Source organism: Cryptomeria japonica, chromosome 9 (genome assembly GCF_030272615.1).
Source record: "Cryptomeria japonica chromosome 9, Sugi_1.0, whole genome shotgun sequence".
Taxonomy (NCBI): Eukaryota; Viridiplantae; Streptophyta; class Pinopsida; order Cupressales; family Cupressaceae; genus Cryptomeria; species Cryptomeria japonica.
In genome coordinates this window covers 277598825-277614784 of record NC_081413.1, presented here as the reverse complement: position 1 = coordinate 277614784, position 15960 = coordinate 277598825, and the positions used below count along the sequence as shown (strand labels likewise).

General features: G+C 36.5%; 1 protein-coding gene across 5 annotated transcripts; it reads right to left on the bottom strand.

Annotated features, from left to right (window-relative positions):
* Window positions 1-9022: 9022 nt before the first annotated feature.
* On the bottom strand, window positions 9023-15689 carry LOC131046587 (uncharacterized). Of its 5 annotated transcripts, XM_057980349.2 has the most exons (9): window positions 15320-15684; window positions 11524-15029; window positions 11334-11420; window positions 11071-11223; window positions 10790-10953; window positions 10534-10681; window positions 9932-10054; window positions 9749-9836; window positions 9023-9580 (listed from the first exon to the last, which is right to left on the bottom strand). In XM_057980349.2, exons 2-9 carry the CDS (start codon window positions 15025-15027, stop codon window positions 9378-9380), a joined length of 4470 nt encoding a protein of 1489 aa, XP_057836332.2. In that variant the 5' UTR covers window positions 15028-15029; window positions 15320-15684; the 3' UTR covers window positions 9023-9377. The 5 variants fall into 5 exon arrangements, with proteins under 5 accessions (XP_057836332.2, XP_057836333.2, XP_057836331.2 ...); XM_057980350.2 differs by having other exon boundaries at window positions 11334-11411; window positions 11524-15684; XM_057980348.2 differs by having other exon boundaries at window positions 11524-15683.
* Between the last annotated feature and the right edge of the window lie 271 nt (window positions 15690-15960).

The window sequence follows — 15960 nt, the reverse complement described above, 5'->3', positions numbered from 1 at the left end:
CTAACACAACTTCATAATTCAATCAAAATCTTTACAAAATATTTGCAACTTCACATCTGAAATGTTATAGCAAACTCTTATGTGCTCAATATAAAATTACCTTGCTCATAGCATTCCTCGGTAATGATAAATAAACTCGGTAACCACTTCTGTATACTCTGTCCCTTAAACTGTTCTCTGAAACCTTCTCGGTAACCTCTGAATATCTCTGTCAATCTTCTTTCTTGATTGTCATGTCATATCTAAAATACTCAAATCATTATGTTTATATAGATCTCTGAGACAGTGATTTGTTCATGCTTCGATCATACAAACATGTTTTATTGAATGAATAAACATAGAAATTATTTCATTGGATATTCTTCCTCAAAATCATACAAAATCTTTAAATGCAATTTCCTATGTAATAATGGTTTTATCTTCTCAAATCTTGTAACACGTTTCACATGTGTGTCCAGATTCATTGAATCTTGTAACACGTTTCCACTCGATTCAGATTAACTCGGTATTCCTTCTTTGCTGCTCAATAGACATATGAACTTTACTCGGTAGACATTTTGTATCTGTCTCGGTTCATAGCTCGGTGTGTATCATCTCGGTGACTTGTCTCTCTTCTGTAACCGACACCGATAACCTTGGTATTTACCGACTGGACTTTTCGGTAGTATAAACCGACTAGTGTATATAGGATGACTTTGGGCATAAAACTAATGACAACTTAGTAAATAGCAACACCTTCATGAGAGCGAATTCACTTCTAAGGTACTCATTGAGGGTAATTTGATGGTTTTTGAACATGGAGACTAAAAAACTTAAGGAATAAATGAGGTAGAAGAGAAATTGATGAAGAGGTGATGGAATGATGATGAACTTCCTTTGCTCCTCATCAGGAGTGAACTTGGTCCCCATTGTTCTAACTTCCATTGCCTACCCTTACGAGTGACCTCTTATCAAACTTGCAAATCACATAAAATCAGAGATCATATTAAATTGGGAGGTTATATAGAAGTTATATAGCATGTGTGCTTAATACCATCTTTGTTTATTTTGCAGGAATAACTAATGAAAAGGATGGAGATGCGGACTGGAAGCAACATCAAGAACACAACACAAAGTGGAAAGATTTCATCAACAAGCACAGGGGTATCAAGGAAGGGAGAATCTCAAGGTATTCAAGAACTCTCGCTGCATCATGATGACATGAAAAAGACAAAACCTTGAAGTGTAAAGGAGAGATCACACAACTACCTCAAGTCAGGATAAGCAAACAAAGATGAAGGAATGACTCAACCATAATGATGCTTCCCATCACCACCACATTGAGCGAGCTTGAAATGTTTAGTATCAAGAGATATTGCTCAATACTCATTCATGATGATCTACCAAGTCCTATAAGTGCAAGTTGAGGTGGCATCCCAGTCACCACTCCATCAATTAGAGAAGTTCCACCTCAGCATGTTTGGATTCAATGAACCAAGCTCATCATATGGAGGCACAAACTTCAAGGCACATACCCCCATTTTCTATTGGTTCAAATTCAGTATTGAACCTAAATGTAATTATTTCATTGGCCAGAATAAAGTTTTTTTGTAACAAACCCTAATTAGGGTATCATTGTAAAATCTTGGCCATTGATTGTGTTTGATCCTGGCCATTCATTGTAATGAGCTCTCTATATAAATCTCAAGCTCTTCATTTGTAAAGGTTAATAGAGTAGTGTGTAGTCCAAGGATAGATAGATTAGAAGATCGAATAGAAGTTAGATGAGGAGGAGGAATTGTTGTTAAGACTTGTAAATGAGATACTCTTTTCATTGAAGTTATGGTGACATGTGTTATTTCAACAAGTCCCATGGTTTTTTTGCTTCTCATTTTCTTTCATGTTGATTAGATTGAATGGAGGAATTTATTGAATGTATTTGTGTGGAATCCGTTTAGTCCATACCACTAGCCTCTTGTTGATTGTAAGTGTTCCTTACGTGGTCAACTAGAATGATATGAGCTTAACTTCAAATTGTTATATATCCATTGTTTATGCATTAACTTGAATGGTAATCAATGTTTGATGATAATGATTTGAACATCTTTGAATTGAACCTTAGAAGATTGCACTGAGCTTGTGTCAAATTGTTTAGTTTGATGGTGAGACCTCGCCCTGTAGAATTCCATCGAATAATTCACTCTTCTCTTGCATTCTCAGGATTAGAATAGACTCCCTAAACCCCATGCCTTTTTCTCTTTCTTTATTGATGCAACCATAACCGGTAAGAACCCTGAAAAGAGTCAACCGGCTTATGCAGCAAGAGTAACACAACGAAAGTAGCAAGAAAACATAACAAATTCATATAAACAGATCATACTCAAGGCATAGAACTTCCAGAAATCATCCAGTAATCATAAGATTATCACCAAAGAACATTCGGTAGTTAACCGGTTACATGCATGCTTCAATCCAGAAACAGCCCAACCGGGACTCTAAAGATCAACCAGATCATAATATGTGAATCTCAATCCTTATTCTAAATTCTACTTCCTATGCCCTTACAAATGATTACATAACATCATATTTATACCCACCAGAACGTATCCGGGTCGGCCTCAAAAGATTACATTCACCAATGTAGGAAAATGAAACGTGTAAATAAGTCGGCCCTAAGATTTAAGAAATCATTCCAGAAAATAACAACCAAGTGATACAGATCAACAGGAAGGTCGGCCACACGCTAAGGAACAACGGACAAGACCCAAGATGGATCCACACACCAAGAATCGGGTCGGTAAAGAAGGAAAACCAGCCAGTAAGAACAAGAACTGTCCCAGGAAACCAGAAACAGCCAACCGGAAGCAATAACTGACTGGAGAAGAACCCAAATGAACTAGAAATTTGGAATCAACCACATGAAACTGCCAGGAAGCTGCAAACAAGATCTGTCATGAAGAACAAGCAACTACTGGTACATACCAGTAAGAACACAGAAAACTACACAAGGAACTAAGTAATAACAAAACTAAAAGGAAATATTTTTGGTTGATGCAAGATTGCTTATCAATCAGGGATGCTCCTGCATCATTTATTCTCCAAGAAAGTAGATAGAATCTAAGTTCCAACAATTCAAACATTCATGTATAATGTAAGTCCCCTTGTGATTCCAACATTATCACATCAAACCATTGAGCTTATCCACATGTTGTGACCCGACATATAAGAAACTTGGAGTTATCTCAAGTGATCCTTATGCGAGTCTTCATCATTTGAGAGACTTTGATCAAGAGAGGATAGGATAATTTTGAGTATTTTATTTTGTGTTTGCCTATGCATAAAAAACACATCAACAAAGTGCAAGAGCTATTGGACAAGGTTTGATCAAAAAAAAATTTCACCCACATGTAGTTCCAATTAAACTAGCACCAAAGAAGGATGGAGAAGGGTGCATGTCCACAAATTTATGAGGAATTGACACAATAACTATCAAATATAGATTTTTATTGCCACTGATGGATGACTTGATGTCTTTCTTGAGTAGAACTAAGTACTTCATAGAGATGGATTTGAAGAGTGCATATCAACAAATTTAGATTAGAGAAATATGGGAAACCACATACAAGACAAAGGACGATTTGTATGAGTGGCTTGTTATATCATTCAAACTAATAAATGCACCAAGCACATTTATGAGGTTAATGAAAGAAGTGTTGAAACCATTTCTTGGTAAGTTTGTAATAGTTTATTTGGATGATATATTGATATTTAGTAGAACAAGAGAGGAACACTTGATGCATCTAAGGTTTATTTTGTTGATAAAATTTTAAAAGTTCAATTTTATAGAGGAAGAGTTGGTGTACTTGGGCTTTTAAATTTTCCAATAAGGCTTATAAGTGGATCCTCAGAAAGTGAGCCATTGTGGAGTGGATAATGCCAAGAAGCATGTCTAAGGCAAGAAGTTTCTACATTTTTGCAAGTTATTATAGAAAATTTATCAAGAACTTTAGTGGCATATATCAATAGCTTTAGTGGTATTTGTGCATCTATCATGAAAACAATGAATATTTGTAAGAAATAAGATTTTTGAATAGTTGGAACAAATTAAATATTTCAATATTTGAAGAAAAAGGCGTCAAGACAACTAACTCTAGTATTACCAAACTTGAACAAAGTGTTTCAAATTGATTGTGATGATAGTGGGATAGTGTTTACTATTGTTTTGAGTCAAGAAGGTAAACACGTTGCCTACTCCAATGAGAAGTTAAAAGAAACCAAGAAATATTCAATCTATAACCAAGAGTTTTACATAGTTGTTCAAGCATTGAAAAAGTGGAGGGTCTATTTTCTACTCAAGGAGTTTGATTTACTCATGGACCATCATGAACTATAGTTCATAGACAACCAAGGTAAGTTGATTAAAAAATGGATGAGATAGATTCATTTTCTTCAAAGTTACTCATATGTTTCAAACCGTAGGAGTGATATATGAAACAAAGTATTTTACGTATTAAGTAAAAGGCCTTTTATCGCATAAAATGAAAGTACAAGTTGTTTGGTTTCACTCTGTGACAAAGTTGTATGAAGATTGTTTAAATATTGGTGAATCTTGGGTAGCATGCAAGAGTCCAACTGACCTACATAGAACATCTTGGTTGGATTATTTCATTCAAGAAGGTTTAATGTTCAAAAGGAAACCATTATGCATACCTTGTGGTTCAATAAGGGAGAATTTGGTGAGAGTGGAGGTTTACTCAAACACTTTGAGGTGAACAAAACATTGGTCAAGTTGTGTGAGAGTTACTATTGGCCAAAAAAGAGAGTGTATGAAGAAAGTTGTGGAAAGTTGCATAGTTTGCCAACATACCAAGAGAAAATTTTAGAATACATGTTTGTATTAGTCATTGCACAGATTGGAAAGGCCATGGTAAGATGTGAGTATGGATCTCATTCTTAGGATTTCAATAACTCAAAGAAGTAAAGAATGTACATCAGTTTTGAAGATAAATTTTCAAATATGGCACATTTTATAGCTTGCAAGAGTTCAAAGTGATGTCACTCATTTAATTACTTTGTTATTTAGAAAGGTAGTAAGACTGTGTAGGTTGTTGAAGAGCATTGTCTTGAATAAGATCACAAAATTTGTGAGCCATTTTTGATAGACTTTATAGATGAAGTTAGGTACTAAACTATGTCTTAGTTCAACCTAACATCCCCCAACGAATGGGAAAACTAATATTTTCAAGAGAAGCCTTGGAAAATTAATCAAATGCTTAGTTGGGAATAAGCTATGACTATAGAATACAATTTTGGCACGAGTTGAGTTTGCACACAACAATTTAGTCAACAAGAGTACAAAGAAGAGTCTTTTTCAAATAGTGTATGGCTATAGCCTTAGAAAAGTAGATGAGAAGTACAATTAATTTGTGAAGAATTTTCTTAGCAGATGATTTTTTTAAATATATGCATGGGTTACACAAACATGTGAAACAAAAATTGGAGAAGAGCACATTAAAATACAAAGAACGTGTTTATATAAAGAGAAGAAAATAAGAATTCAAAATTGGAGAACTTGTCTTAGCTCACTTGAGGAAGAAAAGGTTCCCAAAAAGGAACTTATAACAAGCTAAAATAGTAAAAGATTAGACCTTATAAGATCTTAAAGAAGTTTGCAACAAATGCTTACAAGATAAAGTTCTAGAAATAGGTTAATATCCAAATTTCAAAATTATTGATTTGTACCCTTATTATGAGGGAGACAAACAAGTAGAGAAACAAGTACAGGTGTAGATTTCTAATTAGATCATTGGATATAGTAATTTCCTGAGAAACTAAAGGACGAAGTAGTAGTAATTGTCACTTGTGTAATCAGTAAGACAAGATGGAAGGAAAGTAAGGAATACTTAGTAAAGCGAAAGAACAAGCCAAAAAAAGAAGCAACTTGGATGAATGAATCTAAAGCTATTAATATTCAAATCAGAGTCCAAGATTTCACGAAATGTACATGAACAAGAGCTCATATAGTTCATTCCACTTACCTTGTGTGTATGATACACACAAAGCATATAGGTGCACAAACACTCTTGCATCACCAAAAAATTAAATAAGTAAATAGATCTCATATGCGGTTGTGCAACAATTTTCTAACAATTATATAGAGATTTCTAGTTGTTAAATAATTGTTTCCAATGGTTGTGTAACATTTCTTAGTTGTCGCAAAGTAGCTCTTAGTTGTTGTACAATAGCTCTTGGTTTTTGCATAATAGTTCTTAATTGCATTTATACATTTAGACCTTTCATCAAATAGTTACATGAAAGGCCCTCAAACTGCTTCATTTATGACAAATGATATAGATTTCATAGGTTTTGTATAGAGATTATATGGAGAGATTCATTTGAAAACAATAAAGCTGAATGGAAGTTTTAAACTCAAACAATCTTGTTTAAAATGACCCAGCAAGAAGCCATATCCATTTGGAAGGTGAATGGTTAAGTTTTAATGATTGGGATCACCCATCCAATCATTCAAACATGTTAAGGCCAAAAAGACTAAAGATAAACCTCTACAAACCAAAGGGGCAGATACAAAAATGCAATAGACCATTTTGGGTGAAACTATCTTCAAAATGTGATAGATCTGCAAGATATGGGTAAAACAACAACCAAGCGCTTGGATTGAAGAGACAGATTGTTTGAGCCAAGAAGATATGGGTAAGAAAAAGGGGAAAACGACAACCAAGCGCTTGGATTGAAGAGACAGAGTGTTTGAGCCAAGAGTAGGACATTGGAGGATAAAAAATATAGACCCAATCAAAAAGTAAGAAGGAAACTCTGATTTTGGTGCAAAAGGGGGATGAAATTAGATTTTGGTGAAGAAAAACTCGTGTCGTTGTCTTCAACATGTAAGCCCCTATAATGCAAATATTTAATGATTTTAATGTAATAGAAACATTGCCTTTACTTCCATTAGGCATACGATTTGTTTGGTAAGTTTCAAGGTGCTAGGTTAAGGCAGTTATTCATTTCATCCCCTACCTACAATGCATCACAAAAGCTGGATTCAATTTGCAGAAGATTAGCTGAAAAACATCCACTTAAGTCTAAGTGTTGCATGTAAGAAAATAGTGTTAAAATATAGGAAAATTAAAATGTTGTATTAAAAAAATAATATTGGAATTGGTGTAAGAAAATAGTTAAATGTTTAGTATTTCTGTTTTGGATAAGAAAATACACGTAAAATACGTGTCAAAATATGTGTTTAGTTATAATTAAGTGAAATAAGATTAGACACTAGAAACAAATTGAATTGAGTCTTTTTGGTATCCTTGTGTAAGTACTTTTTTACATGATGAACCACAATCATCACAGGACTTTGGGATCAAGAAGACGGTCTTGTAAGGCTAAATGAAACCATTCTTCTTGCTTTACATCAAAGGATGGCGCAAAGGCAAGACCATTCAGCACTCTCAACACATCCATAACAAACAAAGCATAGACCATGGAACTCCAAAAAATGGAGAAAACACCAAATTGTCCCTAAGAGATGACAGAGGCAAAGTCAGGCAGCAAAACTCATAATAAATCCTCTGCTCAAACACTTGTTCACTATCTATGGGACAAGAGATGCTAAAATGTGAAAAAGCAAAAAGAGGAACACTCATCCATCTACAAACTGAAAAACTTAGAAGAGGAGCATATAGCCATCTACAAACTATTGCTACTGCTCTTAGTAGGTTGTAACCCAGCATGAAAGCACTTAGGCCGAGGAGGGGGGAGGGAATTGCTTATATAAAAATTTATTTATAAAGCAAGAACATATGAAGATGTTTCTTAGTCTCATCTTCTCTATTACTGAAATTGTTTACCTTCTGTTTATTCAGTTTTATTTAAATCTAGTTTTCCCTAACTCCAAAATAGGAAGGTGGGTTATAACCAGGTTGACGATCCTATGGAGCTGCTTTTCATTTCACTCACAGTTGAAAGTGGAAAATATTCAAATCGTTTTGGAGTCATTCTTATTATCTTCTATCATCCACTTCTACTTAAACCTGGTCATGTGTTAAACGACAAAAAGAGGTTGCCCCCAGATGCAATCAGTTTTATGGTGAGATAAAGCTGCAAACCATTTTAATAGCCATTTCGAGAAGATGACTTTTAAAAAGAGGAAGATTTATAACAGCAATTGCTTAACCAGATCAAAAGTTTGTGACCGGAAAGCAATACCACCACATAAGTAGTTTGCAACATAATTCTTAGGATTGCAAACGAGGTTTGTAAAGTAAATAATGGAAGCTGGTTTAATAAACACTGTTCATTCTACGAATAGGTGCAGGTATTTTAAGAAATTAAAAAAGTGTGTATAACCAAGGTTGAGTTGAGTAGACATCACAAATACATTCCTTCTAGCCATTAACAGCTTCAAATGTCGTCCTCATAGACATCACAGATGCCACCCACTCTACAAGTAGTTAAAAGTCAGAACTTTTATCTTCACCATCATCGCAGATGCTACCCATTCTACAAGTAATTTCCAAAATTGTCTTCATAGATAAAACAAATGATACCCATTCTACAAATCATTCAAAATCACAATTTTTATCTTAATAATCAGTGCAGATGCTACCCATTCTAGAGTTAATTAGAAGACACGACTTGCTAGATTTGTCTTAATAGATATTGACAATTAATGTTGGATGAAGAACCCACCGTAACCTGACATTTTGACTGCAACTGAAACCTATGGACAGACTTAAACAAAAGCAATGTAGGAAGTGCCGTGTTAAGAATAGGGCATTTAGAATGCACTTAAAGAAAAATCTGTGCAATCTTTTGCATATTTATTTTTCACATGTGCCAATGAAAGACATCAAGAACCAAGAATTGGCTGGAGATGCTACGTCACATCCAACTAATATACAATTATAAGCATTATATTCACCCAAGAAAGTCACAATAAAATGATCTCCACCTACTATAAGATTTTGCACCTGAATAACCTGTCCGGAACTGTAATTTATATACTTAATTGTAAATATAATCGCAATAAAGAATCATAATACCAATTCCCATAAAACTACATATAATTTACAAGCTTAACAGTAATGTACAGGGAGTAATTCCCATGATACTATATATCCAAAAAGAATCAGATAGCAATTCCTTGAAGGCTTGATCTGTATAAACTATAAGGAGAGTCTCTGAGATCTTCCAAAAGCAATGAACCTATGTAATAACACCTCATTTAGAAATGAGAAAGAATATTGCAGATATTGTGGAACCCTTCCACAACATTTAGGCAGATATGTACAAAAATAACAGCATAAAGAATGACTGGTTGCATCTGTCGCAGCAAAAAACAAAATGTTCCAAATGCAATATAATTCCATGTTTGTGACTTATTAATGTGGGGCTTGAGATGAAGTTTGAGGACCTTGCCCCTTGAGAACAAGTGATGCCAACATTGACCGTAATTCATCAACAATTTCAGTAAATGAAGGCCTTGTGACAGGATCAGTTGCCCAGCACCGCTCCATGAGGGACTTCCAAGAAGCTTCACATTGGTTAGGCACCGGTGGTCTCAATGTATTGCTCACTATACCTCCTGAACAGTTACCAAATAAAAATGTTAGAAACACAGATAACACGAAACTCTGCAATTTCACAAATACAATTATAAGAGAATCTTTGTGGAAAATTAAAAACACCATTCACAGGCTTAATCTCCACATCCACATTAACAAAATCATCCTAAAAATTTATATTGGCACACCAATTATTGCTCCATAGTGCATATCAGTATAAGGTTCTTTCCCTTCAAGAAGCTCCCACATTACTATGCCAAAGGAAAACACATCAACCTGAAACCAATAGGGAAATGTTTAGAGAGTAAGATCACAAATTGTTTAAAGCTATGTCAGATATGGAATCTACTCAATGTGACATTGTTTATTACCTTGTCTGAAACCATGCTACTGCTACCATTTAGAAGCTCTGGAGCCATCCATGGAAGGCTTCCTCGGGCACCGCCAGAAACTAAGGTCTGGTGTTTGATCTTAGACAAACCAAAATCTGCAACCTAGAGGAAATAAGCAGGGATGTATGAGATTATATGAATCTGCAAAACAAGCAGTATACAAATCTGAGCATTATAGGTATTTCAAAAGGTTTTTAAAACTCTCATTGGCATGGATCTACAGAAGATTTAGAACATCTGATAGTACAAAATGCAGATACCAATATTCTATGTCAGCATATTTAACCAAGGAAGATACCAATGGTCTGCAACAAGTAACTGAAGTTTGTAATTATGCAGATAACATAATAATTATGCCCACTAAAGCATGCAAAATAATTTGGTATTAAAATTCAACTGATGTATATAAATGCCCAAAAAAGACATCTGCCTATCATATAACACGGAACATAATTAATACAAAACTGAAAGACTTCAGTACTAAAATAGAATAACTTCTCCATTGAAGTTACACTAGAAACCAGCCAAAAAGAAGGAAAAACAAAAAAAGTAGGCCAAGTACCCAAAGAACATGTATACACCTTACAAATGGGACGCTGAGGATCTTTCATGTTGACTAACAAGTTGTCACATTTCAGATCAAAATGCACAATATTCTTGCTGTGTAAGTATTCCATTCCAATAGCAGCATCTGTAGCTAGTACAATTCTTTTGCGGTGATCAATTGACCTGCAAACAAGAATGTGCTCTATAGACCATTTAATAATAATATATTTTCTTTTGTTCATTGCTTCCAGGTTTGACGATAATTAACAGCATTTAAATCATACTCAATACCTATCGTTCCACTGCAAATTCTGTTTGAGAGATCCATTCACCATAAATTCTGTTACAGTTCCCAAAGTTCCTCCAGGTCCATCTGATATGACACCATAAAAGGCCACGATATTTGGATGATGAAGTTGTGCAAGCAGGCAAGCTTCCTTCCAAAAATCAGCTTTCTGTCAATCACATCATATGAAAATTACTATAAGTAATATCCATAATAAGAAGCTACAACTGTAAAGACAGCAAACAATAAACCACAAATGCTAAGAACAGTAAACTGAGAACCCCACCAAACTATCTTGTTGAGAGGCCCTTCCTGAGAAACAGCAATTTTTTATTCGTTTAATTGCTACATCTGAGCCCCTCCATTTGCCATGGTAGACTGTTCCGAATGTGCCAGACCCTAGCTCTTGCAATTCTTCAAGATCAGCATTCTTTATCGTCTGTTAACAAAACAAATATAGGTGAGAATTTAAAATTTAAGCAAAACCTTCAAGAGGACCAACACCTCAATACAATTGATAAGATGAATAAAATATAAACAGTTCCTAACCTGTAACCCACGAACAATAGCTTCAGCTTCCACAATAATTGCATTAAAAAGTGGATCGTCATTATCTGAATCCTCAATCTTCATTTCCTAAACACAAGATTTGTGAGCTCAGTAAAAAATGAACATCAAAATTCATATCTTAATGACATCAATTAGAGAAGCAACAAATAACAGACTCTATGGGCACTACCTCTTCAATCATAAGATTATCCTCTACTTCCACTTCAGTTACTCTACCAATTGAGTTCTCATTATTTAAACCAACATTGAACTGGGCCCAACCATTAACAGAAAATGTTGGAGCAGATAGAAGAGGTGGCTGAAGAGCAGCTTCCGCTACATTTTGCAGCTCTGCCTTGACATAATCATCTAATTTATCTTTTGTTGTTGCATGTGTTGGAGCAGTCTCCTCTCCTTTGTAGCCAAGCGAAACAAAATCAGCAGACAAAGATGGAATGTCCATAACAGATGACAGAATGCAGACAGTGGTGTCAAGCAACCTTGATTCTTGCAATGGTTGTGATGTAGGCAAGTCCAATGATAAAATGTTTTGCATCTGCAGATTATTGATATTTATTGGCAAGGCAACAACTTCAGAACTGGAACTTGTTTTTTCTCCTTCACCAGCAAATGTATTTTGACTATTTTCTAAGACATTTGGTTGCATATAGGTGAAATTTACTTTGTTGTCATCAGTAAGCCTTCTCAAACCTTTAACATCAATAAAGTTTTCAGTTCCGTGAGATGAAACAGTTAGTGGCATACCCAATTCTTTCATTTGTGTAGCAATTTCCGATGCTTGTGAAGCTTCAGTAGGCATTCCCGTGATTCCAAGCTGTCCTAAAATGATAGGATTTGCATTGGTTCTCTCAGAGGGTTTAAATATTTCACTTCTTTGAGCCTCATTCAAACTGTTCACTCCTGAATCCAAATTAGGATAAACATTTTCTGGAAATCCCATTCCAGTATAACTTTTTCCCGGTTCTGCTGGACCACTACTGCCCAATAGTTGAGGAATCCATTCAGCATTTACTTCTGTTTCTGGCATTTTTTGCGAGAAAATAAAATGTTTGCTGCCATCATCTTGTTCCTCAATCCTATGTGAAACCAATCCATCAGATACATCTGGTTTTTGATGAAAAGGAGGCACAACAGATTGCTGTGGTACCACATACTCTGATGTATAATGTGTGGCAACATAATTCTGCAGTGCTGCCAAATTAGATTCAGCTTCATTTACTTGTTGATTGCTTCCACTTCTTTCACCGCCTATGTTTTGTTGACCTGTGTAGGCCATCAACTGATCTTCAATAGCACTTGCTACACATGAGGAAGTTGACCTTACCGCTCCATCAGAGTGTATAACCCTTTCACATATAGTTTGAGCAGGCATCACTCTATGATCTGGTAGCTCAGAGTGTATAATCCCTTCACATACAGTTTGAAGAGGCGTTACTCTAAGATCTGCTGGAAATATATCAGAATATGCACTGGACAATTCCTGATGATGAATTGACTGAGATGCCTGCTCACAAGGCATTCCCTGTCGACAACCATACTGTTGCTCATATGACAACGCCTTTCGATGAGAAAGTTGTTCAGAGTTTAACTCCCTGATACTGGCTGTAGATACAGATGGACAAAGAGCTCTGCTGCCTTGATCATTGTACTGATTAACATTCATTCCATATTGTGATTGTTCCAACATTTGAGAAATAGATGAGTGCTGCACTTCCGTGTGCTGTAGATTTCCCGTCCATTGTTGATCTGCAAGGCTAGGGGAATGGGGATCAGACCCCACTACACACAAAGCAGCTGCACTTCCTACAGTATGATCCGTTTGTTTACTTGAAACAAACTTTGGAATATAGAGATTACTGAGCATATCATCTTTGTGCAGCTGTTCCTGATCAATATGTCCCAAAGCCATGAGTTCATTTCTCGGAAGATGGTGATCATTCAAATGAGGTAAAACAGGGGCATGCTGCTGGGTGAACTGTTGCAAACGTCCTCCAATATCAAGTTGGTTGCATTCCATTCTTATGTAATCATCCTGATGTAAATCATGTGTATCCTGCCATGGGGGTTGGCATAAAGAGGATGGTACACGCGGGAAAACGATTGTCCGGGAATCCACATGAAGCGGTTGCACATCCAAGCTGCGATCCAAAGAAGATATAGCTACTCCAACTTCCTCGTGCAACTGAATAAAGTTACCCTTAGAATCCACTTTTCGCAACCTAGCATCACTAACAAGCATATTATGGTCCTGGGATAATTTTGGATTGCTTGTAGGGACGGAGAAAACATGCCCTGCTCTAGAAGGTAATGCCAAAACCCTTGGATCTGTGTATCCAAAGTGGAGACCATGGTCTGATTGAGGCAAAGTTATGGTTTCTCCACGGTCCATATCTTTCTGACTTTCTGTTGATTTTAGTGCAATGTATGATTGGGCACTGGGCCTCATCGCTTGTCCTGTGAACGCATTCATCAAAATATCTGAAGCCCCAGATGGTGGCGATGCTATAGACTGTTTTGAAGAAATTGGTACGTTGACTGACAACCATTTTGAAGAAATCGGTGCATCGACTGACAGCGGTTTTGAAGAAATTGGGGCATTAGCTGGCAAATTTATAGGGTTTGCAGTATCTTGGACAGGGACTGTCGATGTCGTAGTACTTTCTTGAGCACTTGGAGTCACCCACCACTTATGTGCAACGGAATTCTGTGTTTGTTGTATGGATGCACTATCTGTGCTCTCAGTTTGCTTACCAAGTCCTACTCCTGAGCCCAGGAAGCCATTGACAGCATCAACATAACACTGCTGCGAATTACTCTTATCGCCAATTGCATTAAAATGAGCAAGGTCATGATCCAGTGCAGAGAAAAGAAATACACGTAGCCTGCAGGAACCTTCAACTCCATCGAGGCTGCCATATTCTTCCATCATATTCTCAAGATCCTCATCGGAGGACATAGAAACAAGGGAATCAAGATCCTCGTCTGGCAACTGGTATTTGAGTATGAGAGCCAGCCCATACATATCTCTCAACTTTAGCATTAGTTCTGCATAGGCAATGCCCTTGTTGACACTGATGATACGAGTCTCCCCACCAACATATCTAAGTTTTCCATCGCTGGGTCTGGGGAGGATTTTACCTCCAAAACTGCACATGAACTTTACCTTCGCTACCAGATTCTGAGAAGTCAATTCAGTCAACCCAGATGCAGAAATTCCATTAGGCAGACCCTCTCCCTCATCGCTAGACCTGAAATTCTTCATTCCATCAAGATCAGAATCGCCCATTTTCTCTCTCTCGGCCTCAGCCATTGATGGCCTCGTTCTGTCCAAATTCTCGCCAGGACCCATTTCACATGCATCCAAAACATAGGGAAAATTATTTGCAGTTTGAATAACTCTCTTACAGCCTGCAAACTGAACCAACCCAGATTTTTCCTGCAAATGGGGATTCATGAGCATTGCTTCCGCTAGAGCTTTCATCCCAACCGCGCCCCCACTCTCCTCTGCAACTTCCCCACGATTACCCACCTGTGCGCCCACTTTCTCATCAATTTTATCAACAACCAAATATTGTGGACCGACCCAATGCAAATTATTGCCAATAACAGAACTGGAAACCATCGATTCCAAATCTTTTTGACAAATCTCTCGTTTCCTCAAAACGTCTTCCATCCCTGCCTTCCAATTCCACAATCCTCGCCTTAATATAAATTCTCATCCCAGCACTGGAAAAATATACTCGAAAGAGAAAAAGCCCAATAAAAAGGAAGACCCAAAACCAGTTCTACCAAAGCGTCTCAATCCACCATAAAAATTAGGGCTCAAAAAGCTATGAGGATTTGCCTCCGCAAAAAGAGCAAACCAAAACCCACTTCACTAATTTAAGCAGTTTTGCCTCAGCTAATTTTCCTGAATGCAGATGCAAAAATTGTGTTCCTACTCGAAAAATAAAACAAAGGCAAACCTTATAAGTAGTAACCGCAGTCCATCAAAGATTTTGCGCAGGGATTTCTAAGCAATCCATTTCTTTCGAAATCATGACTGCAAAATGCAAGAACAGATCACCTTTTCAGAAGCCTCCAGTTCGAATCCCGTTGGATGCCAACTGTCTTCAGCCATTCTTCTTCTCCGCCCTGTCAAAGTTCGTTTATGCCTGCTTTTCAATCGCTTTCAAGATATCCAAGGAAAATTCAAATATTTTAATCCTCCTCCCCGCCAGAGACTGGCAGAGCTCGTGACACTTCCTCGCCATGCGGAATTTTAGAAACCTTTTTCATCGTCGAAATGAAATTGTGTCGAGAGAATTTGGTCAAACTTTTTTAATCGTACAAATCTTGGACGCGGGAGAGAGAATTTGGTCATAAATTCTTCAAAATATTTTTAGAATGTGACGTCACAGAAACGTGAATAGAATATTAGTTAGTAATGCCTTGTCGGTTTTAGTTTTTTATTTGATTTTACTATTTTTCGATTTTAATATTTATTTTATCATAGATATACCTATATCTTCTTATCGACTTCCTTCCATTTATCCTTGTTTTAAACTGCAAATATTCTGTAAGACTTTATTTGCATTTGCTAGGTAATTACTATAAATTGGTTTGA